General features: G+C 55.7%; 1 protein-coding gene and 1 long non-coding RNA gene across 5 annotated transcripts; both read left to right on the top strand.

Annotated features, from left to right (window-relative positions):
• The first annotated feature begins 598 nt into the window (after window positions 1–598).
• Window positions 599–7,049, top strand: LOC116865580. 3 transcript variants are annotated; one of them, XR_004382238.1, is made up of 4 exons: window positions 599–795; window positions 2,553–2,679; window positions 2,983–3,089; window positions 6,214–7,049. It is a non-coding gene; the product is annotated as an uncharacterized LOC116865580 (long non-coding RNA). The 3 variants fall into 3 exon arrangements; XR_004382236.1 differs by lacking the exon at window positions 6,214–7,049 and adding an exon at window positions 4,649–4,701; XR_004382237.1 differs by lacking the exon at window positions 6,214–7,049 and adding an exon at window positions 4,649–4,701 and having other exon boundaries at window positions 2,557–2,679.
• Window positions 7,050–7,478: 429 nt separating this feature from the next.
• On the top strand, window positions 7,479–16,864 carry CIBAR2 (CBY1 interacting BAR domain containing 2). Of its 2 annotated transcripts, none has more exons than XM_032853831.1 (9): window positions 7,479–8,181; window positions 9,187–9,421; window positions 11,054–11,122; window positions 11,197–11,298; window positions 11,415–11,420; window positions 12,221–12,325; window positions 14,615–14,728; window positions 15,701–15,826; window positions 16,618–16,864. In XM_032853831.1, the coding sequence occupies exons 1-9, from the start codon at window positions 8,162–8,164 to the stop codon at window positions 16,735–16,737; spliced, it is 897 nt and encodes a 298-aa protein (XP_032709722.1). In that variant the 5' UTR covers window positions 7,479–8,161; the 3' UTR covers window positions 16,738–16,864. The 2 variants fall into 2 exon arrangements, with proteins under 2 accessions (XP_032709722.1, XP_032709723.1); XM_032853832.1 differs by having other exon boundaries at window positions 15,725–15,826.
• Window positions 16,865–24,867: the final 8,003 nt, after the last annotated feature.

A 24,867-nucleotide genomic window follows, 5' to 3' on the forward strand; every position in this document is an offset into this window, starting at 1 on the left:
CTGAAGTTACCAGGAGCTCAAAACAGAGGCACGAAGTAAGGACCCCACATGCTTAGAACACATCAGTAGGAAGGGACAGCTGTCTTCTGGGCTCATAGCTGTGTGTGTGTGTGTGTTACAGAATCCTTACTTGAATAAAGTGCTGTGATAGGAAGACCTCCGTTTGGGGAACTTTTAAAAAAATATCCTGTCTTGGCCCAAGAGTGAGCTGTCGGGTCTGCGCGGGCTTCCCCCACATTATTATTCTGCGTTTTCCTGACTGGTGGCATCAAGACACAGTGGGGAGGGGAGGCTCGGGCTTTGGTGCCGGCTCTGGTCTTCTTCTCAGGCACAGAACAGACCATCCCCAGCTCAGTTTCCTCATCTGGAGAACAGGCACCAATGTGCCACATCGTCGTCCCACACAGCTGGATCCCTGCCACCGGGTGGAGTTCCCCCTCCCCCGCACAGACCTCCGAGGCTGACCTGTGTCCCAGGTGTCCTGTCCCCCCACCTTCTGGAGGCCCTGGGCTGGTGGGCCTTGGAACAGGCCAGGCAGGCGGTAAGCGAGAGACCGAGATACACCAGATGGCAGTCCCCAGTACGGCTCTAAACGCTAGTGATTCGTTCTTTCCTTCAGTTTTGGGGACCAACATAGGGTTGCCAACTTTGTGTTTTGCCAAATGAGGACATTTTTCAAAATACCACTTTCAGCCACTGCCACTTTGCACCGAAGAGGAGACACATGACCCTGGCCAAAGCAAAGGAGATCAGCAGTTGAGGAATTTTTTTTTAAACTGGGATCAGCCGCACTTGGTGAGTATATTGTCGCATTTTCCATGATCTTCCCCATTTGTTTGCTTTGGACTATGGAAATGTCAACCAGGCCTGCTTTGGCATGTGGCCAGCCATGGGGGCCACAGGTGCCCCCCCCGCATCGGTGGTGGTATTCTACCAGCAGCTGTCGTGGAGATGTGGCTGGAGAAAACTTGGGAGCACTCGGCACTGGATCCCCACTGGTGGGGGGCAGGGGGACGCCCTGGTGATTCCCTCCCACTGAGGGAAAGGGTCCCGAACTCATGGGACACAGGCTCCTGGAGACCTTCCCGCATCCTAGAGGGGCCCAGAGTGCCCAGCAAGGCTGTTGGGCTGGCTTTTGCACTGTTAGAAACCTGACCTTTCCCAAACCTCTATGGTGGGTTGACAGACTGCGGCATCCTGTTTCCCACTGATCTATATACTCGAAATCTTTCTTAACAAAAAGGTGGAAAATAACAAAAGTCACGCCAATGCAGAGTTTGTGCAGAACCCGGAAATGCCTATGATATGCAAAGAGTAGGAGACTGTAGTCACCGAAGAGATGGTAAAGAAATGTTTCCACATGGTACTGATGGATACCTCTGGATGGGGGGCGTATGGATTGTTCTCTCTCTACCTATGTTTCTGGATCTTCTATAATTAGGGGGAAATGCTTTGTAAAAAAATATGAGTAAGCTGTGTCTTGGGGTTTCCTGCTCTGCGTCACCCTTCCCTCTCTTCCCTGGCAGGGAGCTAACTGCTCCTACATGCTCCCTTTGCCTGGGAGGGTAAGGCTGTCCTGTTCTACAGAAATGTCTGTGCGTCCAGAAGTCCAGCAGAAGGAAGGAAGGAGAGGAAATGGAGCCCAGCTCTCAGGAGCCTAGCGTTCCAGGATGGTGCTGAGCTAGGAGATGAGGGCTTTCTGCCCATCGGCAAGCTGTTTGGGGGTCAGAATATGGGGGGGCTATGGGATGTGGGACAGATCTCCAGGGTGGCAAAGATGGGAGGACACGTGGTCCCACCCTCATACAGATCAGAACATGAGATTCAGAGAGGGGAAGTGACCTGTCCAGGTCACACAGCATGGTCTCCCCAGGGCAAGTTGCCCACTCCTGAACCCTCCCCTCCAGGGCCCTTCCCCTACAGCATTCCGGACTTTTCTATCTGGTGGACCCAGATAGCAGCAACTCCAACCCTTTCCCGACTTGAGCATCATCAGGTTTTGAAATCATCCCCAGGTTTTCCAAGGGAAACATATTTTGGGTTTTCTTTCTTTTCTTCTGCTCATTTGAAGAAATCTGAGAGTCCCTTCTAATTGTTTGGTCAAGACTGCAGACAGGCAGTGAGGCATGCCACAAATATGATCTTGAGCCCAGGGAACCCACTGGCCTGGAGAAAGACAGGACATCAGGCCTGTCACTGGTGCTTGGTCAGCACATGAGCTCTGAGTTCTAGAGAGTACAGGGTGTCTGCCAACTTCCCCAGATCCCTGACTTTGGGTTCCCATTCAGAAAGACCGAGGGAGTCTCCATCAAGCTTCCTGAAGCTGGGGCTTTTGTGGATGTGCGTGCCAATGGAATCCATGGGGAGTTGGTAGATGTGGGCCCTGCCAAAAGTGGGGACCTACAGCCTAGACTACATTCCCTAGCCTCCTGTGCAGCTAGGTGTGGTTATGACTTGGTTCTGGCCAATGGGATATGAGCACAAAGTGATATGTACAACTTAAGTAAAGAAAGCAGCATGGTCTTCTTTGACCCTCTCTTCTTTCTTACTAGATAGACGGTGGATGTGATGGCTGGAGTTCCAGCAGCCATTTTGGACCATGAGGCAACTCTAGGAATAGAATCCAACAGAAGAATCAGATGCAAGAAATCTAGATTCTGACATCCTGACATCACACAAGTGAGAAATAAATGTCCATGTTCCTAAAGCTATGATTATTTGGGGTTTCCTTTTACTTGTGGCAATACTATTTCTAAATGACATACCATTTTTTGGTTGGGGGGTGGAACTGCAGTCAAGTGCACGGGGGCTGAAGGGGACCTACTCTGTGTGAGGCTGGGGCACACTCTGAGATGAGACTGATAATTATTATGCATAATAGTAATTGTGGCATGTATCAATGTGCAAATGTAAACTATTTAGCTTAGTGCCTGGCCCAGGGTAAGAGCCCCCCAAATTTTAGCAACTGTATTGTCATTACAGGTGACTAAACCCGTATCCTGGTACATGGGATCCAAAGGGTTGTCTGCAGTCAGAGGGAAGAGCCCAGGAACAGGAGGCATTTGAACATGGCCTTAAAGATGGGAAGAGTAAGTGACATAATCAGGCATGGTGACAAAGAGCTTCATGGATATTATTTCACATGATGCCCTGGGAACCTAGTAGAACAGACACATCCCATCCTTATTACACTGGGCAGGGAACTGAGGCTCAGAGAGAGTGAGTACCGCCCCACAGCACTCAGCAGGGCTGGATTTGGACTTGGGCACTCTGGCTCCACAGTACTCCTCCTGCGGCTCTGTGGGCTGAGGATCAGGGTTCAGGCAATGGGAAGAACAGGAGCAAAGTACCAGGGGTCCAGTCTGGAGCTTAGGGCCCATGTCCAGGAGTAGGGAGCTTGTTAAAGCCCATGAGGGCAGTGGGGGCTCCACAATCAGCGCCTCCTGGACAGGTGCCCCCACCAGTTCTCTGACTCTTCAGGGTTTCTCTGTGTTCTCTGTGGCCAGACCCAGAGAAGGGATAGATGACCAAGCTTGGAATTTAGAGGGGGTTTCCTATGGCTGTGGTAGCAAATGGCCACAAACTTGGGGCTTAATACAACACATATTTATTTTCTCATGTCCTGGAGGTCAGGAGTCAGAGCAGGAGGCAGAGTCTGGATGAGAGCCCACCCCCACCCCTTCCAGAGACTGCCCAGTGCACGGAACTGAGACACTCTGCCCCATTCCTTATTGCTCTTTGCCAATTCAAGGCCCAGCACCCAGGGAACAATACTCTGGCATCGGCTTCTCTAATGCCCCTTCTGGGCGGCCCTCATGTCCCCCAGTGTCTCCCCATTTGGGATGGAGCCATTTCCCAGGGGATCCTGTCCATCCCACTGTCTTCACCAACCAGGACCCAGAGAGGGGCCCCACCCAACCCCATCCCCCCTGCCTCTTAGCACGACCCCCAAGATCCATGCACACATCCCCCAAACCAGACTCAGAATCGGCAGAAATGCTGGGGCTTGGCAAGGTCACAAAACCACTGCCAATTGTGGGGTCTGCAGAGGCCCCAAACTGAGCCCCCCTCCCCGAGTCTGTGCATTAGCCTGCTGGCTTTGCACAGTCTGTGAAATGTCAGCACAGTGTAATGTGGCTGCTGGAAAAAAAACAACTAATTCAATCTTTGGCTGCACTGACAATGTCTGAGGCTTGGATCCTGGGAGGGAAGAGCTCCCTGAGCCAGTGAGGTCGGACTCCATGTGGGGACGGGGCCTCCGCGGGCCCTGGTAGGCCCTCTGACCACCTGGACCTGCCACTTCCGTCCTGCCCTGGGTTACTATAGCCAGACACCGAGAGTCCTTCCCAGTATCACCCCAAAGTGACATGATGAGGGCGGACGATTATTATCCCTACTTCACCGAGGCTCAGGGAGGAGTCCTGGCCTGTCCTGGGTCCCAGCCAGGAGCCAAGACTTGGCCCCCTGGACAGAAAGTTCCATGAGGCAAGGACCTGTGTGCTCGTGTAGGGCTGTGTCCCTACCAGGAGCCCAGAGCTGGAGAGGAGGGGACCATCAGCAGCACCTGATCCCAGACAGAGGAGCGACTGAGCCCAGACCAAGGACCAGCTCTGAGCACTCCTCCCAAGTGTACAACGCAATGTTTCAGGAAACATCAGTGACCCCAAATGGAGCAATATTCTCTAAAACAACTGGCCAAGAATACACACGTCAGGATCAGGCCAGCTAGAGACAGCAGGTGAGCCTGAAAACGATGTTTGCTTCTTAACCAAAATGACATTATTAGGACAACAAATGTGAATTCTGAACAAAGTCGGTCAATGAGATAATAGGAAAAAAAAAACATGTTAGTTTCCTGATTTCGCCATTTGTACTGTGGCTGCACGAGGCCCGTCCTGCTCTTAGGAAACACCCGTGAAGTGTCTGGGTAAAGGGCCATCGGGTCTGCAGCTGGCTCTCGAGTAGATCAGAGAACACCACCCACACACAGAGAAAGAGAGTGGTAAGACAAAGTAAAATCAGTAAAATGTTCCCAACTGGGGAATTTGGATGAAAGCATTTTGCATGATTTCTGTACAACTGAAATGATTTCAAAATGAAAAGTTACAAAATAGAAAAGTCAGTATCCACAAGATTGAGGAGCAGTTCCCAATTTAAGGAGACCAGATAGACTCAGGCAGGAACTGCAACTCCTCTTGAATTAGCAGGAAAGCCAGCACTCAGGGACACGCATGGGACGGTGGGGGACATGGGAATTTTGAGAGTGGGTATCACGTTCGGGTTAATTTTCTGGGTGTGACAGCCCCATGAGGGCTCGCAGGAGAATGTCCTTGCTCTTTGTAGGGTCAGGGCAGAAGCCTGCAGACACTGGGGTCTGGGCAGAGGTTCAGGATGTCTGCCTCCCTTGTAGGGTTTGGCAGAAATATGTTTATAGGAAAGAGAGACTGAGCCCTGCAGCTCCCTGTCCCCCGCAGCTCCCTGTCCCCCGCTATTCCCTCTCCGGCCGCAAGAGGTCTCTATGTGGCCCTATGGGAAGGTGGTTTTCATTTTTCGAAGTTCCTTTTTTTAAGTTTCTTAGACATGAACTAAAACGTCGCCCTTTCTGGCTGACAACCCCCCCCCCAAACTGCTCTTTCTGCCATCAGTGTTAAGGTGGCTTCTTCTGGGCGGTGCTCCCAGTGCTGGGTTTCCAGGTCCCCCACCACACTGTCCTGTGCCCCAGAGGCCCTCATAAGGGGGTCTCTGCTGCCCTCCTGTGGCCATCACCGACTACACAGACGCCCCTCCTGGAGGGCAGAAGCCTGCAGACCTTTGTAGCTTCTCCTCGCCCTACAAGAGCTGGGGTCTCCAGAGGGACAGAACCAGTCCCTCAGAAAAATGAGGGACTTGTTTTAAGGAGTTGGCTCTTGGGATTGTGGGGGCTAGAAAGGCCAAAATCCATCGAGCAGGCTGTTGGCCTGGATGCCACGGGCCAGGGCCATGGCCTTGGATATAGTGACAATGAGGAAAGACAAGAGGGAGTGAAGGGAACCGAGCGAGGAAAGGCCGCTTGTCTGAAAGTTCCCCGAGCAGGTGGGGAGTAGAAGAGAGGAGGGTTGGGGGAGTCAGCTGGGGGGGCATTTCTCCAGGAGGAGGAGAGGCCTGCTGGTGTTGAAGCTGGAAGAAAGAAGTGTAGAGGAACAGGGACACAGAGCAGCATGCCTGTTTGACCAGGGACCAGATCCAGAACCCAGGGCAAAAGTGCCACCTTCATTGTGGGCGCCTCTTAACATGGACAAGATACTCCGCCAGGCTTGCTCAGGACGGAATTCATCAACCAAAGGGATCATCAAGGTATAGGGAACCCGTGTGAAGTCAAAAGACCTGGAGAAAACAGGCAGGCCACAGCCCCCATGGGGAGAGAGGCTGGCCATGTGGGAACACAGCAGCGCTGCGGGGAGGGAGGGGACGTGCAAGGGTCCTGGGGCCACCATACCAAAACAAGTATTAATACGACAGAGGTTTATGCTACAGTCTGAAAGCCAGAGGTCCAAAGTCAAGGTGGGGGCAGGGCTGAGCTCCCTCTGAGGGCTCCAGGGGAGGATCCTTCGTGCCTCTTCCAGCTCCTGGTGTTGCTGGCCATCCTTGGCCAGCGGCCATGTCCCTCCAGTCTCAGCCCCTGTGTCAGACAGCCGTCTCCCTGGGTTTCTGCTTCCTCTTCTTATAAGGACACCAATTGTTGGACTAGAGCTCGTCCCACTCCAGCATGACTCATCGCAGCTGGTTCTATCTGCAAAGACCCTCTTTCCAAATAAGCTCACTTCTGGAGGTTCCAGGGGGACATTCTGGGAGAGACGCTATTCAATTCAGCACAGCCCCAAGAGTGAAGGGGGCCAAGAACCTGAAAGGAACGGGACCTGGTGCGCAGAGTGGGGAGCACAGGAGCCCCTGCCCTGCCCAGCATCCTGCAGGGGTGAGCCTAAGGGCACACAGGGCAGAGCGAAGTGTAGGGAGCGGGCAGGCAGCAGCACAAGGCAGTGGGGCACCCAGGACCCGCTGCGGGGGAGCCATCACCACGCTGGGCCGATGTGCACGGAACCGCTGTGGAAGTCCGGCCTTGCCCTGTCCCTTTACCATCACACCAGAGACTTCTTTCTGCTAACGAGGACCAGGCAACAAGGTACTGTCACGATCCCATTTCATAGGGGAGGTGACTTGCCCAAGGTCCCATAGCAGGGCTGGGTTCTGGGATTTAAACCTGTGTTTAGTGGACTCTTAAGTCCTTGCTTTTATCTGTGCTTAAGGAAAAAAAAGAAAGAAAAAAGCTCTCCACTCTGAAAACCTGCCGACGCACCAGGAGGAGCAGATGCAGCCAGGGAATCCCGTGACAGCAGCAGCTCGGCATTTGGACCACACCTGCCCCTCCGCCCGCCCTATCCCTTACAGCGTTGGCACCTTTGTCCTTCTCTAGGTGAAATGTGCACGCGGTGAAAGGTACACAGCTTCCACTTAGTAAAACATGCACCTTAGTACAGCTTCATCATGTGGTCTGGGAATTCCTTTCGGGTTCTCTCTACTTTCTTACTTTTCTAATAATGAGCAAGAACTGTTTTTATAAATAAGGGGGAGAACAACAAGACGATGACTGAAATGTTAAAAAAGTCCCTTTGGGCTGGGGTCCCTGTCCCCTCCATTCACCTACAAGGCTCCAGGACCCCCCAGATGGACTCTGTGCTTTCCCCTACAGCCGCTCCCAGGTAACCAGGTATCCCAGGACCCTGCCGGCTGCTCCCAGAATTTGGGGGAAGGCTGGGCGGCAGCCCCTCATGGCTGAGCCCCAAGCAAGCTGCCCTAAATCCAATCTGTGCTAGAGAACCCCACACTGCCTGGCTCTGCAGAACCTCCAACTTCAAACGAAGGATATGGGGGCTCTCTGGGACCCCTCCCCCCAGCCAGTGCGAGGCTGGCAAGGCTGGCCTGGGGAGAGGTTGCCAGGCAACCAGCTGGGGCTCCTCCCAGGGTGGCTGTGGGTGGCCATGTTGCCTGGCAACCAGGTGCCAGCGTCCCTGGAGCCCAGACCGCACAGCTGCGCCCAGCCCCGCCCGCTCCTCCCTGGCTTGTGGGACCCCTGGGGCCCTGGCCTCATTCCCCTCGCCTAGGACAGCTGGAGCCTCCGGTCACAATGAGCATTGTTCTCTCCAGGTGAGTGGCCCTGCACTGGCCTGGGCTGGGAGGGAAGGGGAAGCAGGATTTGGGGGGTCTGATGCACCAAGAGAGATGGGGCAGCCAGGCCTGCTGGGGCCGGGTGGTGGTAAAGGGTGCCCTCCCTCCCGCAGCACCCCACCTCAAGGTCAAGGGAAGCCCAGGAAACCTTCCAGAATCTGGCCTCTGCTTCTCTAGCATTGATCACCCACAGCTCTAGGGTAGCCAAATTCACAGGGTCCATTCCCTCTTTCCCTCATTTGGCTCCACCTGGGAAACCCCTCTCGGTGCCTCCAAGGCCCCAGACCCTGCGCCCCTGTGGTATCGTCCCTGGCGGCACTGCCTCTGGCCGGACCCTGTCAATGTGGCGGTGCAGCCTGCCTGCCCCTCGCCTGTATGCTCTGGTGCTGGGCTCCTCTGAGCATCGCCAACTCGAGGGTCTCTCCCAACCACTCTACGTGCCTCTTTAAAAATGCAGCCCCTGGTAATAACAGGGGAACCACGTGCGCCCGGAGGGGAGGGCATATGGGACCTCTCTGGACTTTCCACTTAAGTGTGTTTCTGTCAACCTAAAACTGGCCCCCTAAAAAAGTTTAAGCTTTCTTTTAAATTTTCAGGCTTTGGAGAAGGCAGAGAATTTCAAAACTCAGCAGTGGGGGAAGGGAGCAGAATCAGGAGTTTGGAGGGAAGGGGCTGTGGCAGCTGGAGGTGGTTGGAAGAGCGACTGCTTCGGGAAGATCAAAGCCCCCGGGGGGTCCCAGGGAGGCTCAGGCTGGATTTGGAGTCCAACCAGCCTTGGCATTCCTGTCGGCAGTCTGAGCAGCCTCTCTCTCCACCCTGCTGGTCTCCCACATCTGCCTGGATAGAACCATGTGCATGACTGGGGGAGGGGACCAGACACCTGCCGGGGGGTGCTCGACAGCTAGATGGGGAGTGATGCAGGGGAGACCCTTGTGTCCCTGTCCCAACCTGCCAGAACAGCCTCTCAGGCCCCGTCCTCCCCAGGGACAGCCAGGTGAGGGTGATGGAGAACACTGTGACCAATGCCGAGAAGTACTTTGGCCAGTTCTGCTCGTTGCTGGCCGCCTACACCCGCAAGACGGCTCGGCTGCGGGACAAGGCTGACCAGCTCGTCAGACAGCTCACCGACTTCGCCAACACCGAGCACCCAGAGATGCGGGCCACCATGAGGAACTTCGCCGAGGACCTGGCCAAGGTGCAGGATTACCGGCAGGCCGAGGTAGGTGGGGTGGCCCGGGAGGACGCCAGTCCCCTGGCGGGGGTCGGGCCTGACGGGGGGAGCTGCACCGCCGGGGCCCCAGCTCAAGGACCTGCCTCTGCCAAAGGCATCCCCGAAGGGTAGACACTCACATCGCTCTCTCCCTGGGGGTCACGCCACCCTTTATGGGACCAAGAGCCTGGAGGCTTTGTGGCAGTTGGACGAAGACCAGACAAGGCAGGGGCCCCGGGAAGCCAGGCCTGAGGGCTGCAGCTGCCGGCTCCGTGAGTCCCAGGCAGGAGGCACATTCCAGGGCCCAGGACCCTGGTGGGTGAGGGCAGGGAGGCAGCAGCGTGTTAGGGGGAGGATTAAAAATACACATCACCTGCCAGCCCAGAAAGCCTTGTGTGACTGCAGACAAGATCCAACCAGCTTCTCTTCTGAATAAGCACCAAACAGGACACACTGCAGGCCACGCATCGGGGCCTGCAGGTAGAGCCCTCGCTCCCCAGCACTGCGGGACAGAAACCACCCTGCACGCACCGTCTCAGGACAGGGGACCAGATGGCACCGTTGGTTCCACAGGACCTCCGTACTTCACAGGCAGCTGGGTGGCACCTGTGCCACAGATCACCTCTCTCCCAAGGAAGAGTAAAACTTCTGTCTCTGTCACCAGCAGGTCGGCAGAGCTTGGAGCCAGGCCCCAGAGCAAACTCCCTGGGGAGACACATCTTCCTTGATGTTGATGTTTCAAAGAGATGCCTGCCATTCCCAGCTTGTAAACCATCAAGAATCCTATTTAGCTTTCAAAAAGGTTTACATAAGTCCCAAAGGGACAGAGAAAGGGATTTACAGTTGTAGGTTTTCTAAAAGAAAATGCTGTAAGGAAAGCAAGGGGAGAAGTCCCTTTTCCTTTTGACTCCCAGGAAATTGATTATTATTAAAGATTTGTGTTTTACCCCAGCAGGGTCATAAGCCTTGACAAGGAAGAGGAAGGGGCTTGCTGGGGATTCCAGAACCCCCGGCCCATCCGCATGCCCAGATTTCTGGGGATCCCCCTGCCACTGGTGCTCAAAGCACCAGCCTCACCTGTGAACTGAGAAATGCAGAATCTTGGGCCACAATGAGGACGTGCTGATTCAGGACCCCCGGGGTGGTGGCCAGCAATCAGGGTCTTAAGGAGCCCAAGGGAAAAGGATGGGGGGCTCCAAGGTCTGGCATTTAGGCATTGACTCAGGTGTGAGGCATCACCCCCACAGACCCTGCTCTGCCCTCGGGGGCCGAACACAGCTCAGGAAGCTCTGAATCCGGGCTCTTTCATGTTCCAAGTGAGTCTGTCTAGTCCCCTCAGCCAAGTTGTAAGGCAGGCTGGAGAACTGGGATCACAGTGGCTCCCAGTATACCCATTTCACAGGTGAGGAAATAAGGCTCGTGAGATGAAAGGTATTACCCGAGCCTTTGGGAGGCAGAGCCCTGAGTGCAGGCAGGTGCTCACAACCCTAAGGGGCAAGGCAGGGTGTGTCTCAGGCTTCCAGAAGCCCCCACAGGCTCCCGCCATAGAGCACTCTCTAAATGCAGGCTGCAGGCCCCCAGGCTCCACGCACCTCCGGGGTCCTGTCTGCTCTGACTCTCTGCGTGTCCATGCTCCCCCAGGTCGAGAGGCTGGAGACCAAGGTCATCTGCCCCCTGAAGCTCTATGGGGCGCACATCAAGCAGACACGGGTAAGCAGGGGGCCCTGCCCGACGGGGTCTGGCCTGCCTGGACATCCAGGAAACAACTCTCCTCTTTCCTTTAGGCCGAGATCAAGAAATTCAAACAAGTCCAGAAGAACGAGATGAAACAACTGGAAAAGCTGGAAAAACTGAGGCAGAAGTCGCCTTCGGATCGGCAAATGATCGTATCCTTCCCTGGGGGTCGGGCCTGAGGCTGCTGGGCCAGGGTGGCCATTGCTCACCGGGGTCCTCTGGGTCGGGGCTGCTGGTTGATGTGGCTCCTTGACAGGACCCTTCTCAGTCCCAGGTGAGTGCCCCAGGTCTGTGTGGGAAGGCGGGATCTCATGCAAGGGACAAATGACCTCACAACACCAGGCGAGCTTGTGCCTGGCTGCTCAGGATGCAGGTCAGAGGTGCAGGGCAAGTAGTGGGCCGGGGGTCCAGAGACCTGGGCTCTGTCCCCTCGTTTGCACTGTTCAGTAAGCTGGGGAGTCACCCCCTCCGTGCCCCCACCTCCTCATCAGAGCTACTTACTGAATGCTCACCGGATGTGGGCACCTCTAGCCTCATGCCCATTGTCTCGATGAGGAAACCGAGACCAAGAAAGGGGACCGGCTCAAGGTCACACAAGGGAGGCCGGGGCGAACCCAGAACTCCATTCTGAGGGTATCTGACTCTAAAATCCAGGTTCTTCGTGTTCCTGGCCAGGAGCTGGGTCAGGTGAATTACTCAATTACCTAAAAACATTCCACAGGCAGGAATTATTACTGAAAGCGGAGCACCTGTTACAACAGTTCAGCAGGTGCCCGCTGTTTAATTCCTACGACCCTGAGAAGCACCTGTTATTATTGCCCCCTGCTTACAAGCAAAGGAACGGAGGCTCAGAGAGGTTTAGTGACTTGCCCAGGGTCACCCAGCTAGGAAGCAGGTCTGTCCAAGCAGCGCCTGGCCCTTTCACCATGGTCCTACTTGGCCTTTCCTTCGATGACCAAATTGGCAAGAGATGTCACGAGGCAGGAGAGACGACTCAAGGGAAGAATGGAAAATGACCCAGAGTAGTGTCTAAAGGCAGGAACCACCCCATGACCCTTCTGCCTCTGGAGCCAGGCGGAGACCGGTGTGCAGAGGGCCTCAGTGGACGCCAGCCGCATCACCCACCAGCTGGAGGAGGTGATCGACACCTTCCAGAAGCAGAAGCTGAAGGACCTGCAGGTAAGTGGGCTCGGCCCTGCGCTAGAAGTATTCTGGCCTCACGTCCGAGTGTCTGTATACACGCGCGTGTGTGTACATCTGCGTATGTGTGTATAACCTGTATACATCTGTGTGAGCGTGCAAGCACGTGTGTCCATGGCGTGTGTGTGAGCACATGTGTGTGTACAGCTGTTTGCCCAGACGGCTTGGGGCCGGGGCTCCCAGGACAGTTTATCTTGGCCTAATCCTGGCTGCAGGGAGAAGGCCCTTCCTCTGAGCACCCAAACCCAGCTCCCCACCAGGAGAATTTGGCAGACATTGACCCCACAACCCCCTCCAAGCCCACACAAGGACCCACAGCCTTTGCTCTGACTTCCTCCCCCTTTCTTTGCCCTTCCCCTGAGCAAGCCATGGTTCAGCACAGCAGGGTGGCAGAGGGGTTGCCTCCTTCCCCATCCCTGCAGTGCAACCCAGGCTCCTGGGCCCAGAGCCCCAGCTGGTCACAGAGACCCCTGCACCCATTCTCAACAACCCCACCCCCAAGTTGCAGCCCCAGGGATCTCACCAAAGGCAGCTGCAATCTGTCACTCCTGGGCTAAATGCCCTCCTATGACTTCCCTTACTCGAGGGATAAAGGTAGAAATCCTCCCCAAGTCTCCGGAAGCCCCAGCCCAGCCTTATCTGGGACACATCTCTCCAAGCTCAAGTGTACTAAACCCCAACACACCTCAGTGCCTTTGCACAGGCTGTGCCCTCTGCTAGGAAGGCTTTGCCCACACTCTGCATCAAGTTAACACCTCAACTTGGGGAAACTCACCTGGACCCCCAGGCCAGTCCAGCCCTGATGTTAACTCATGGCTCTGCTCCCTCTGGGGACAGCGATCTCAGGGGGATGGGTTAATTGTATCTCTAATTCACTCATTAATCAAGCAAACGTTGAATACACACCTACAGTGTGCCAGGCACCGTGCCAGAAAGCAAGGCCCCTGTCCTCATGGAGCGGACACCTTGGGGAAGACCCGTGACACATGCTAATCATTATGGTGTGAAGGGGGGCTGCACCTTGCTGTTCCAAGCCTGCCCCCCGGACTGCGTCTGTGCCGTGGGGCACGCACACGTGGGGCGTGATGTGGCGCCTGCCTCCTTGTCCCCTGCTGGGTCCCCGCACCGGGTCCAGGGCCTGGCACCTCGAGTACTCAGTCAGTATTTGGGAAACGGATGCACAAGGACAGAACCCGGGGTGATGAGTGTTCTGCCATCCCTGCTGCGGGCGCAACCTGAACTACCAGCGGGCCATTATTAAGCACTTGATGTTTATGTGGCCTGAAAGCAGGGCTCTGCGGGGCGCCAGCAAGAGTTTGTTTGGGAGGAGAGTCGAGATTCGGCTTCCGCAGTTGGGGGCCAGCGGACGCATGCAGTGTAAACCTGGCATCCTCTAAACTTGGGGGATGAAGTTTGTACGGGGTGCTTATCCAAGCCCTGAGAGAGCCCTCCCAGTTCTGAGAGCGCAGACACTCAGAACTGGAGATGATGCGGTCACTGCATCAGGTCTAGGTCCCATGTCTAATAAAATGATCATAGTCCCAAAGCGCTCAGGCCTGTGAAAGCACGTAAGGATGCTTTCGCACAGGGGTTCGCAGAGCTGCGCGGGCAGCAGGAATCCCCTGGAGGGCTGAAAACACAGATCCCCCCACGATGGGCCCACCGCGGAGTCCATTCTGTGGGGCTGCGTGGGGCTATGTCCTGCCGGGGCCCAGAGCCAAGCAGGAGCCTCTGCGAAGGCCTGGCATGCGGGAGGGGCCCTCGCTGGGGCCGGCCGTGCTGGAGGGGCTCTGTCAGAGCTCGCTGAGCTGAGCAGACCCGTGCGATCGAGACGAGCCCGTATTACACTTGGATGAGCCGGCCTGCCCGGTGGTGAGGCGCCTCCGGGAAGATCCACTCCTAGCCCACGGGTGACCGAGGCCAGAGGTGTCATAGCTGTCCCCTTGCAAACACCGTCCCTCAGCGTGAGAGAAGCAAAGGCTGTGCAGAGGAGTCCAGGTGAGAGAGCAGAGCCACGGACGCCCCCCAGGAAGCCTTCACCAGGAAACAGCCCTCTGCATTTCCAGAACAATTCCCGAGCGAGGCGGCTTCTGAATGGGAATGTATAGTCTGTTCAGACAAAATAATTAAAAGGAACACGGGCCTAGGACCTGTCCCCACGAGAACGACTAACAGCCCCCACCCCTATTTGTCCACATTCACGATGACTCCAGGACTCCCCTTACGACGGGGCTGCTTATGTGATGATTTGGGCTTCTCTCCCCACAGAAAATTTTTTCAGACTTTGTCACCATCGAGATAGTCTTCCACGCCAAAGCGGTGGAGGTGTATTCCAGTGCCTTCCAGATCCTGGAGAGCTACGACCTGGAGAGAGATCTGGAGGTATACCCCGCAAGCGCCCCACTTTCTACTTGACGGTGTGGGGCTCAATCTGATTTTAGGTATCTTGATAGAAACCATTTTTATTGGCAACATTTTGCCACGGTGATAATTTTGAAGACTCATTCTGATAAATTCTTTTAAATACCTGCCCCTGGGTGCCACAACTAGAGGTGGGCTGGTTTTTCCCAAGTCTGTCATTCAGGAATCAAGTTCAGCATCACTTGGGGGTTTTTAAAAAAGCAGAGAAGTTGACAGTGACAAAGAGCATCCCAGGCCAATGACGGCTACACTCTGATGGGGACGGACTGCTTATCATCCCACCTAATCTGATGAGTACCTAGCACGTGCTCATTTAGCTATGACCAATCGCGCCAGTCCCAGAGCCCTCAAACAGCTGTCACTCGCTGGAATTCTCTTTCGTGGTTCCGGGGCTGGTGGGCTCAGCTGGGTGCTCTTACGCAGGTCTTTCCTGGGTTTCCAGCCGGTCAGTGGCTGGGGCTAGAGTCACGTTGAAGGCTCCCTCTCCCGTATCTGGTAGATGATGGCTGTCACGTGCGTACAGGACAGGCCTCTGGGTTTGCAGTGTTCAGGGCAAAATGAAAATGTGGGCCTCTCGTTCAGTGATTATTAAGAACTTCAAGAGACTGACAGCAGGGTATTAGACCAAACACAGGGCACACCCAGGCTCGGGGTCCTGGGCCACTTACTCCAGGAGCCACACATCCACGTGGCCCCACCTGCCTGGGTCCACAGGGGTCCACAGCCCAAATGCCTGCCTCCCTGAGGCCTCTCCGGCTGGTGTGGGCTTCCTCACAGCCTGACGGCTGGTCTTAAGCAAGCATGCTGGGCTGCCTGGGTGGCTCAGTGGGTTTAGTGTCTGACCCCTGGTTTCTGCTCAGGTCACCTTCTTCCCTCCTCTCCCTCCGTCACTCCCCTCCCCTGGTCCTTCCTTCGTTTCCTGATTGGAAACAGCCCATCCCGGTCTCTCCTGGGCAGGATTTTAGAACCAAGATGCATGGGGTTTACGGACACTATGATGCTCGGCCATTCAAGGATACCTCGCCCTCCCCAGCTGTCCCATGGGCTCTCACTGGCCAGGTGAGCACTGAGGGTGGGAGAGTGAATCCTGTGACGGGGAGAGGGCATCTGAGGACAGGGATTCGCACGAGGTCCTGAGGAGGAGTCACTGCTTCGGGAGTGTGGAGACCAGCCCCAGGCTCTGACCTGGACGGGCGGAGGTCAGAGGTGGAATCAGTAACACACATCACCAGGCAGGGCAGCCACCATGTGTCCTGAGCGCCCCCTAGAGGCAGCCTGAAGTGTGTCCACTTGAGAAGCAAGGGCTCTAGCCAGGTCACTCCTGTTTCCCAGCCCCCGGGGCCCACGGGTTTCAGAAGTCTGAATTTCTCAGATTTTCGGAGAGTCATACGGTATACATATGCTCCACGTTCTCCTACAAGCTCAGCAAAGCACATTTCTATTTCCGCAGGAAGACCTCTGAGTTCTCAACCAAGTAAGACAGAGACTAAGCCGCCTCATGCCGGTCAGGGGAGGTTCAGTCACTCAGTGGGTTGGGGGGCCAGGGGAGCCTCGCCCCACAGTGGAGGGGGCAGGCTTCCAGAATAATTCTCTCTAAAGGCGGTGAACCAAGTACGACCCCCAGCGAGGATTTGGGTCCAAATCCACGGCTCCCAAGCCGTGTGACCTCAGGAAATCTGTGCCTCAGGTTCCTTCCCTGCAAAGTAGGGCTAAGAGCAGGAGCCCCCCATAGGGTTGTGGTGAGTACTAGGCAAAGAGAGCTCCAGGGAGCTCTTAGAAAGTGCTCGATCCTCGTTGCTGCCCAGAGTATTACTGATACTATTGCTGTGCCGATGACTATTACCATCCAGAGCACTCAGACCACCATACGGAGCCAGAGGAGAGACGAGGAGGAGGAGAGCACGGAACACTCTGCTGAGGAGGACCCCGTGGAGGACCTCAGGGGACAGGGGCGGGCACCCCAGCAATAGGACCACAGCTCCCCTGTCAGAAAGACAGAGGCTGACCCCGGGTGCTCAGGGCTGGGGTGGGCTGGAGGCTCTGCTGGGTCCCCACCCTGGGTGAGTCCCGTGTCCTCCGAGTCTCTGTTTCCTCATCTGTGCAGGGACAATCTCGCTCACTGACAAGTTACTCTGGGGATCCACAGGCCTAGCCTCTGTGATACACTATTGGTGCTCAATAAATGCGGGGTGCCTCTTAACCTGAATCGTGCTGGGTCTCACTTCCCACCTTATGGCCTGGGGACTCGGATTTTTGAGCCCTTGCTGATTCTGAGAACAGGGTAGATTCATCTCCCAGGGATGCTTCAACAAAGCACGGTGAACTCGGGGCTCAAACAGCATGAAGTTCCGCTCTCATGGCTCTGGGGGCCTGACGTCTGAGTTCAAGATGCCGGCAGAGTGGGCAGCTGCTGAGGCCGTAGGGAGCAGGTGCTCTGGGCCACTCCCTTAGTCTTCAGAGCCTACTGGCCATCTTTGGCCTCCCTTGGCTTAGATCTCTGTCTTCATGCTCACATGGCATCCTCCCCGTGCGCGTGTCTGGGTCCAAATTCCCTCTCTTTATAAAGACACCAGCCTTATTGGAGTAATAGACCCAGGGTGACCTCATCCTAACTAATTATATCTACAAAGACTCTATTTCCAAATAAGGCCACATTGTGAGGCAATGGGAATTATGACTTCAACATAGGAGTTGTGGGGGGACATGAGTCACCCCTAAGACATGGCCATGATATCCGGGGATAATCCTGGGACCAGGGACACATCGCACAAGTTTAGGGAGGTGGAGGGTTGACGAAGGTGAAAGAAGGAGGTGAGGACCATGATTTTCCTAACAAAGTGGGGAACACAAAGCCTTCATGGGATCATTGCGGGACGAACAGCGCCAAATCCGGCTCCATGGCACCTCCTCAGGGAAGTCCACCCTGATTCTACCAGGGAGAACACTCATTCCAAAACTAACTGAAACATTCTGTATTTTCTATATAATAGACAATTGGTAAAAACAATGTGTAGATTATATCTTACACGGAGTCACATCTTATACTATATATTGTATCTCATACTTTTATACGCCTATGTATGTGCGCACACACACACACACACACACAAATGTACATCTTCCTCAACCTCAGCTGTGTCCAAACCCCAGATGGCCTTGCTTATTCACCTGGCGGGCTGGAGCCCGGGGGGGCACCTGGTACACAGTAGGCACTCATCCCTTCTGGCTCTGACCCCAGTGCCCCCAACGCACGGATGGTTCCTAATTCCAGGGCTGCACTCGGCCAGAGCCTTCCTTGCCACCATCTGTGTGGATGGTCACTTGGGAAGCCGCAGGAAAGTTCAGAGCGTCTCTCTTTTGGGGCCCCAGAGGCGGAGGGGGGTTGGATGGGGCTGGAAGGAGCATGACTGGGGGCTCTCTGCACCACTGGACTTGGATGGCCCCCCTCCCCGGGTACGTTTCGCTGCTTCTCCCCTCCTCACAGAGGGGGAGCTCACCCACCGCGTGCCAGGGCAACTTCCGCAGGTGTCCGCGTGCAGAGAGAACGCACGGGCCCGGCCACCGGCGGGAAGGACCGGCCTGGTGAGTGGGCGCCTCGTCCAGGCACAGCGAGACGGGGGGCCGCTGCTGCAGGGCAGTGGGGCTGCGGGGCGCAGGAGCGCGGCGGGCACCGTGGTGAACACGCAGGAGGGCCGCTGCGGGCAGTGCTCCGACGGTTCAAGGGGAAACCCCACTCGGGGAAGGCACTGGCCTCCTGATTCAGGCGTGGAGGGGACAGGCCGCACCCTGCAAACGGCCAGGCCGGCCAAGGACGCGGCGGACGGTGCCCACGGGCTGGAGGAATCCACACCACCAGCGCCTACACTACCCAACTCAGCCGGACTCAGTGTGGCCCCCAGCGAAGTCCAAGGCAGCTTCCAGGGACACAACTTACAACCCAAAGGCCGTGGAGCCCGAGGAGCCCCACGGCCCAAGCAGAGAGCGGAGACCCACAGGCTGGAGCCTCCTGCTCCCGCGCGAACCGCATGCCCGAACCGAGCGCACAGCCCGTGCGGCAGGCCCAGGTCACCGGGGACCCACGAGGCACGGTGCCGCGCCCACGGGCCCATCGCCACAGCCACGCGGGACGCGCAGTCCCGCCGTCGCCGCGGCCACCAACCGAGCCTGCAAGCTCCGCACCGGGCGCGTCCCCGCGCAGCCAATTCACGCGCCAGGCGGCCCGACTGGGCATGCGCGGGATGCTGCCCCCCGCCCCAAGCATCCTCCCCTCCCCCACCCCCGCGTCCTCCCCTCCTCCCCACCGCGTCCTCGCCGCCTCCTCCTCCAGTGTCCTCCTCTCCTCCTCCCACGCCCTCGCCTGCTTCTCCTCCCGCGTCCTCCTCTCCTCACCTCCTCCTTCTGCGCCCTCGCCTTCTCCTCCCTCCGCGTCCTCGCCTCCTCAGCTTCCTCACCATCTCCGGTCAGCCGGCACGTGGAGACAGTGTGGGGCGGGAACACGCATGCGCCCTGCAGGGCGGCAGGGGAGGCTCGGCTGCCCCCTGCCGGCCCTCCGGGGCAGTGCAGGACGCCCAGCCACAGCTCCGTGTCCCGTCAGGCATGCGGATTCCCCCAGGTGCTGAAATTCAAACCGCAGGGACCCGAAGACCCCAAGCCTTATCCAAAGACGGTTAAGGGACAATTACTTGGAAACCGTAGAGAAGGGCATGAATGCAGCTACAACTTCACAACGTACACCAAAATTCACTCAAAACTGCCCACTGCTACATTTCGAATGCAAATCCGTAACTGTTCTAGAATAAATACACAAGACAGTCTGCGGGACGTCGGGTCTGGTGACGAGTCCTAACACAAAACGCCGAAAGACGACCCCCCCCCCCCCAACACACACACATCAGTGATGTGTGCGTTGTAAAATTAAGCCTCCCACTCCTTGGAAGACCTTGTTCGGGGAACCAGAAGACGAGCCACAGATGGAGAGAAAATATTTGCAAAATCCATGTCGACAAAGGATTTGTATTCAAAATATGCAAAGAACTCCCATCACTCCACAGTAAGGAGACAGCCCACCCCAACCAAAGCGGGCACAGGTCTGAACAGACACCTCGGCAGAGAAGACAGAGGTCAAGTGCGATACCAGCCAACAGAGGCCCTCATCACGCATTAGGGAATCACGGGTTAGAACAGCAACGAGCTAGCATGTCTCCCTTTCAGAACGCTGAACGCCGAAACAATGACATGGACGGGACCCGTCGCGGGAGGATAAGGCACAGGGATGCTTCTGTTAAAATACAAAATTCAGCCAAATAAATTAGAGGACCTGGTTGGCCTTATTAAGCAACTCATAAATTGGGCAGCAGCACCCTCTCCAGGAAACAGAGGGGGGACCCCTCAGGGCTTCCATGAAGTCAGGGGGAGAAAGGTTACAAACCACAGGGAGCACCATTTGAAAGCCTCCCTGTTTAAATTTTATATTTAGTTTTGTGAATCTTGAATAAGAGGCTTTAAATTTATTCCTACAAAACCGACACAGAAAAGTCCAGTCTTTTTTTTTTTTTTTTTTTTTTCCTGTGTTTCATAGGTTAGCCTCCTGCAGGCACAGCTCCCTGGTTTATTTCGTGGGGATAATGAAGGCAAGAGCAGCAGCGAGAAGCCGTCTGTGCTTTGTGAATACCACGTTTGGTTCTCACAGGACCATGTGGGATAGGCGCTATGTTCCTTCCCATTTTACAGATGTAGACACCGAGGCTCAGAACGATTTGGTAGTTGGTAGGGAGGTGGAACGGGACCTGGCCTCTCTCCTGGGGCTACCCTGCCCTACCCTGTGGTCTTTTGCGTCTCTGTTGCCCTAAGGGGATCCTTCCCCTTCTGGATAGTTGCCTCTGAATCCCACCCTTGGCCTGTTGCTGCTGGAGCTCCCTCCACCCCCACCCCGAGCACAAGAGGAAGAGTCAGAGCGGAAAGCCTGGGCTTGGGAGCACCCACCACCCACCTCTATGTTCAGCTAACAGGGGAGTGGTGTTCTCCAGACGGGGTGGGAGACCTGGGGACATGGAGGTCAGGCCCTCACCCCAGGGAGCACACCCCATCTTGCCCCTGAGCCCCCCTCGGGCTGAGGACCGACCCTTCCCTCAGGCCCTTCACGGCTCCCCAGATACACCTCCCTCATCCATTTAGGCCAGAGATTTAGAACATGGCTACTGACTTCTTACAATCCGAAAGAGAGAAAAGCCCCAACATTTCACAAAACACATCTGTCCAACCACACAGGAAAGGACTGATAAAGGCACCCCGCTCCTGCCAGGTAGGGGATGCCACCGAGAGTCCCCACCCCAAGCCCCCAAAACACAGGAGGGGGGCAGCTGGGGCTCAGAGGATCGGGATTCCAGCCAGAAGGGGTGTCAGACATCCTGCAGGCCGGGACTGTGGTCCCGTCCACGGTCGCCTCTCCGCCAGCACAGACGCCCTTTCACGCCCCTGAGAAGATGGCCAATTCTCCAAGAAGGCCTCACCCATAGGTGAAAACAAAAATTATACAGAACAGCTTTTTTTTTTTTTTAAAGATAATTTATTTAAGTTTCCACCTTCTGACAACCTGAGGTGCAATATAGAGACATAGATTTTTTTTTTTCACAGGAAACAGTTTTGATTTTAGCACTGTTCTGAGATCTGCCACCTTGAAACTTCCTCAGCCTTAAAATACTGTTTGCATGACGTCACCAGGTGGGACACGGGATTGCATAAGGGGCACACCAACACCTGCATCACGGAACCCTACTTTGGGGCTACTAAAGGCAAGGTCTGGGTGGGGCAACGGCAAATGTGGGGTCCAAGACCGGCTGGCTGAAGGAGAGAACGCATTAATGCAGACGTGTAAACCATCCCCGAGGGCCCCAGCAGAGGCTGCAGTTTGTAACAGGCCTTGTTCCAACACATTAACATAGTTGAAGGGGATCTATGTCTAATGTCTGAATTTCTAGCATTTCCTAATGTTCAAAGGTTTGGCTTGTCTTCTTTAAGATGCCTTAAGGAAGGGAGAGACCCAGGCTCGCTCACGACCTTGCGGAGGAAGCTAACCCACGCCGTCTCTGGCACAGGAGAGACCAGGACCACACCTGTGTCAGCGCTGGGGGACAACGCCCGCAGCGCCTTCTTCCCGTTTTCACAAGCACATGTCCAGGACCAAGGAGGGAATAGGTACAGCCCCCACCCCCCAATTCTAGGACTGACCCGTGGCTCAAGGGGGATTTACCAACAGGCAGTCTCTTTAGCTAAAGTGCAGACCTCTTTGGGGGAAGCTCGGGAGGGATCCAGGTGGCGGTGGGCTCTGCTCAGACTCCACCTTGTCAAAGCCTTGGAGTCTGGGGCTTATGAGGATCTGGGATCCCCTCCATCTTCGGACACCCCGTGGCAGGTGTGTGTGGAAGAGACAGGAAGATGGGCAAACCCAGACCTACTGATGCTTTTCTGGAAATGATAAGTTTATCCATTTCCATTAGTAACCAAGAGCCCTGCACTGAGAACGCTTCCCCAGTTGAATCTGAGGGACACGGGAGTTGGCTGGACACAGCTGGGGTGGGGCTCCATTCCTGAGCTCTGGTGGACTCGGGAAGCACAGGCCAGCGCCCTGGGAACAGAGCACCCCAGCTCCCATGGGACCCTTCCATCCCTCCCCAAAGAGCATGAAACTCTCTGCCCCAGGGACAGCAAGGGACACCAATGAGGTCCCACCAGAGCCTGCCATGGAGGACGGTCTTAGCATCGAGCATATTTGCTGAAGGGGAACAATCTGAAAATGACCCATGCATTTGTTATCTGGTCAGTCAGCACGCCCCTATTCCCAGCCCCACGACGACAAGGACGCAGGACACCGGTGGCCTGTGTGGCTTTGCCTGGGGTCTGAACATTGCACATTGCTCAACTAGGGGTGCTTCCAGCCCATCCAGTTCCCTTTTTGGTGAAACTCATCCCCGAGGGTCATAAGGAATAAATGACTTATAGGGAAGCTAGGGGAGGCAGCAGAGACATGAGAGCGAGGGGGCTGGGAGGCTGGGGGGCACGAGGGACCCCCATCCAGCAGCTAGTCCTTGACTGAAGACAGGGAGAGAAGAGAGCAGTCTGGACTGGTCTGAGCACTGTAACCCCCTCTCCGCAGGCTGGGGCCGGGCCTCCCTGCTCTGGACAGACTCTCCTTCCCAACCTTCCTCACTGTTTCAGGAAAAGGGCTCCCCCCCGCAAGCCTCCACCCCGCTGCCAGGAGTCTGCAGTTTTAGGTCATCTGGTAATAATGCTGATGGGCCCACCAGTCAGCCAATGGTGAGGTTGCTGGAGTGTGCCGGAGGGTCCAGCCTGCAGCTTGAGGCCTGGACAGGCAGTCATGGGCCAACCTGCCCCCAGGTGGCTTCTTGGCTCACCCGAACATCCCAGATTTTAATTTGGGTACAGAACTCAGGAAATGGGACTCTTTCTGGTCCTCCTTTTGGTAACGTAAGAACTTAGCAAACCTTCCCCCTTTTTTTGGCAACAGGAAATCATAGTTCACTCCATGTTACTGTACAAGTAACTTAGGGTATCAGAATCCGGTTCTCCTACCTTTGGTTCAACACACATGCTCACACACAAGGCAGATGCAATCCAAATTATTAACGTGCCCACCCCCCACCTACCGATATTGCTAAAATGAAAACAACAGCTAAACACATACAGGGCCGCATCTTGAGGTACCTGCGTGGTTCAGTCAGTTAAGCATCTGACTCCTGATTTTGGGTCAGGTGATGATCTCAAGGTTGTGAGATCGAGCCCTGCCTCAGGCTCCGCACTGGGCGTGGGGTCTGCCTGGGATTCTCTCTCTCCCTCAGCGCCTGGCCCACCTTCAAAAGCTGCAACTCAACATCATCCTTTTTGTCAAGCAGGGAACTTTTTATTTGAGAGGCTTGTCTGTCCAGGCTCACTGTGATGTGCACAGCCCTGGCGGACAGCTAGCAGAAAGTCCGAACCACCCGTGATGAAGGGCGAGACTTCAGAGCTCCTGGCTTTGGACACTCCACCTACCGGGATGGGAAGCTCTCTTCTAGGATACGATCTGACCCTTCCTGCATTGAGTCTACGGTTCCTGAGTTTACAGGAAGGGCTCGCAGAGCTCTCATACCAACGTGTCCATGTGTGTGCAGCAGACGGAGACTTCTCCACACTCTGGACCTCTGAGAGTGTCCCCTGTCAGTCTGCTCTGGCCGGGCCCTCAAGGGGAGAGACTGTGTCACAGGGACCCAGGGCATCTCAGCAGGGCAAGCTGCCAGCCTTCTTTCCAGGGACGGGACTCCTCCAAATGACAGTGGCCAGAGGCATCGAGGAGGGCCCAGGTCTCGGCACGGTCTGAGCCAACTGGGCAGCCCAACCCCACTCTGCCAGCCACATCCAGAAGAACAAGCAATGGGAGGGGAGAAAACCCCAAGCGGTCCTTGCTTCCACCTTCAAATGCTATTTCAGGAGGCCTACAGGGGGGAATCAACCTCTCAAGATCATTTTCGAAGTTAAAGTGCTTGGAAAAGCCCAAAGAAATCAAAGGGGTGTTTCCTTCCAAAGGCCCAGGAGTCCTGCTGGCTCCGCCCCAGGGGGGAAAGGGCAGGGCCTTGCTCCCGGGCACTCTGGAGAAAGCCTCAGAACCCACTCCACTCCCTCCAGAAACCAGAATCAGACTTCTATACAAAACTCATATATACAAGGATAAGTCTTTGGGGCACCTTACGAAAAAGTTGTAACGCATTTCAACTAACTACTGAGATGTGACTAATAAAGCCAAAGACGCCAAAGCTGAAGGGAGAGCCTTGCAGGGGACTCGGACAGACCCCCTCCCCCATGCAGCCTTGATTCTACAGAGGGGGAGGGGAGCACAACGGATTCAGGGGTCACGGTTGAGTGTTTCAGGAGGGGACGCATTATCCGACAGAAGCATTGGAGGAGGGGCCCACATACCCCTTAATTTGACCTTATTTGTCTGAAATGCCATCGGTAGAGACATGCACTGTCCCTGGGCTCAACACTGGCCTGGGGTTGGGGGGGGGACCTCCGGTCTGTGAAACCTGCCCCAGCAACACAGCTGTGCA

This window comes from Lontra canadensis, unplaced genomic scaffold, assembly GCF_010015895.1.
Source record: "Lontra canadensis isolate GAN:19392208 unplaced genomic scaffold, GSC_riverotter_1.0 scaffold8, whole genome shotgun sequence".
Taxonomy (NCBI): Eukaryota; Metazoa; Chordata; class Mammalia; order Carnivora; family Mustelidae; genus Lontra; species Lontra canadensis.

Coding starts and splice junctions, on each gene's coding strand:
- CIBAR2 (XM_032853831.1), top strand. CDS start 8,162: ATGAGCATTGTTCTCTCCAG. Junction 8,182..9,186: donor ATGAGCATTGTTCTCTCCAG/GTGAGTGGCCCT, acceptor CGTCCTCCCCAG/GGACAGCCAGGTGAGGGTGA. Junction 9,422..11,053: donor AGGATTACCGGCAGGCCGAG/GTAGGTGGGGTG, acceptor ATGCTCCCCCAG/GTCGAGAGGCTGGAGACCAA.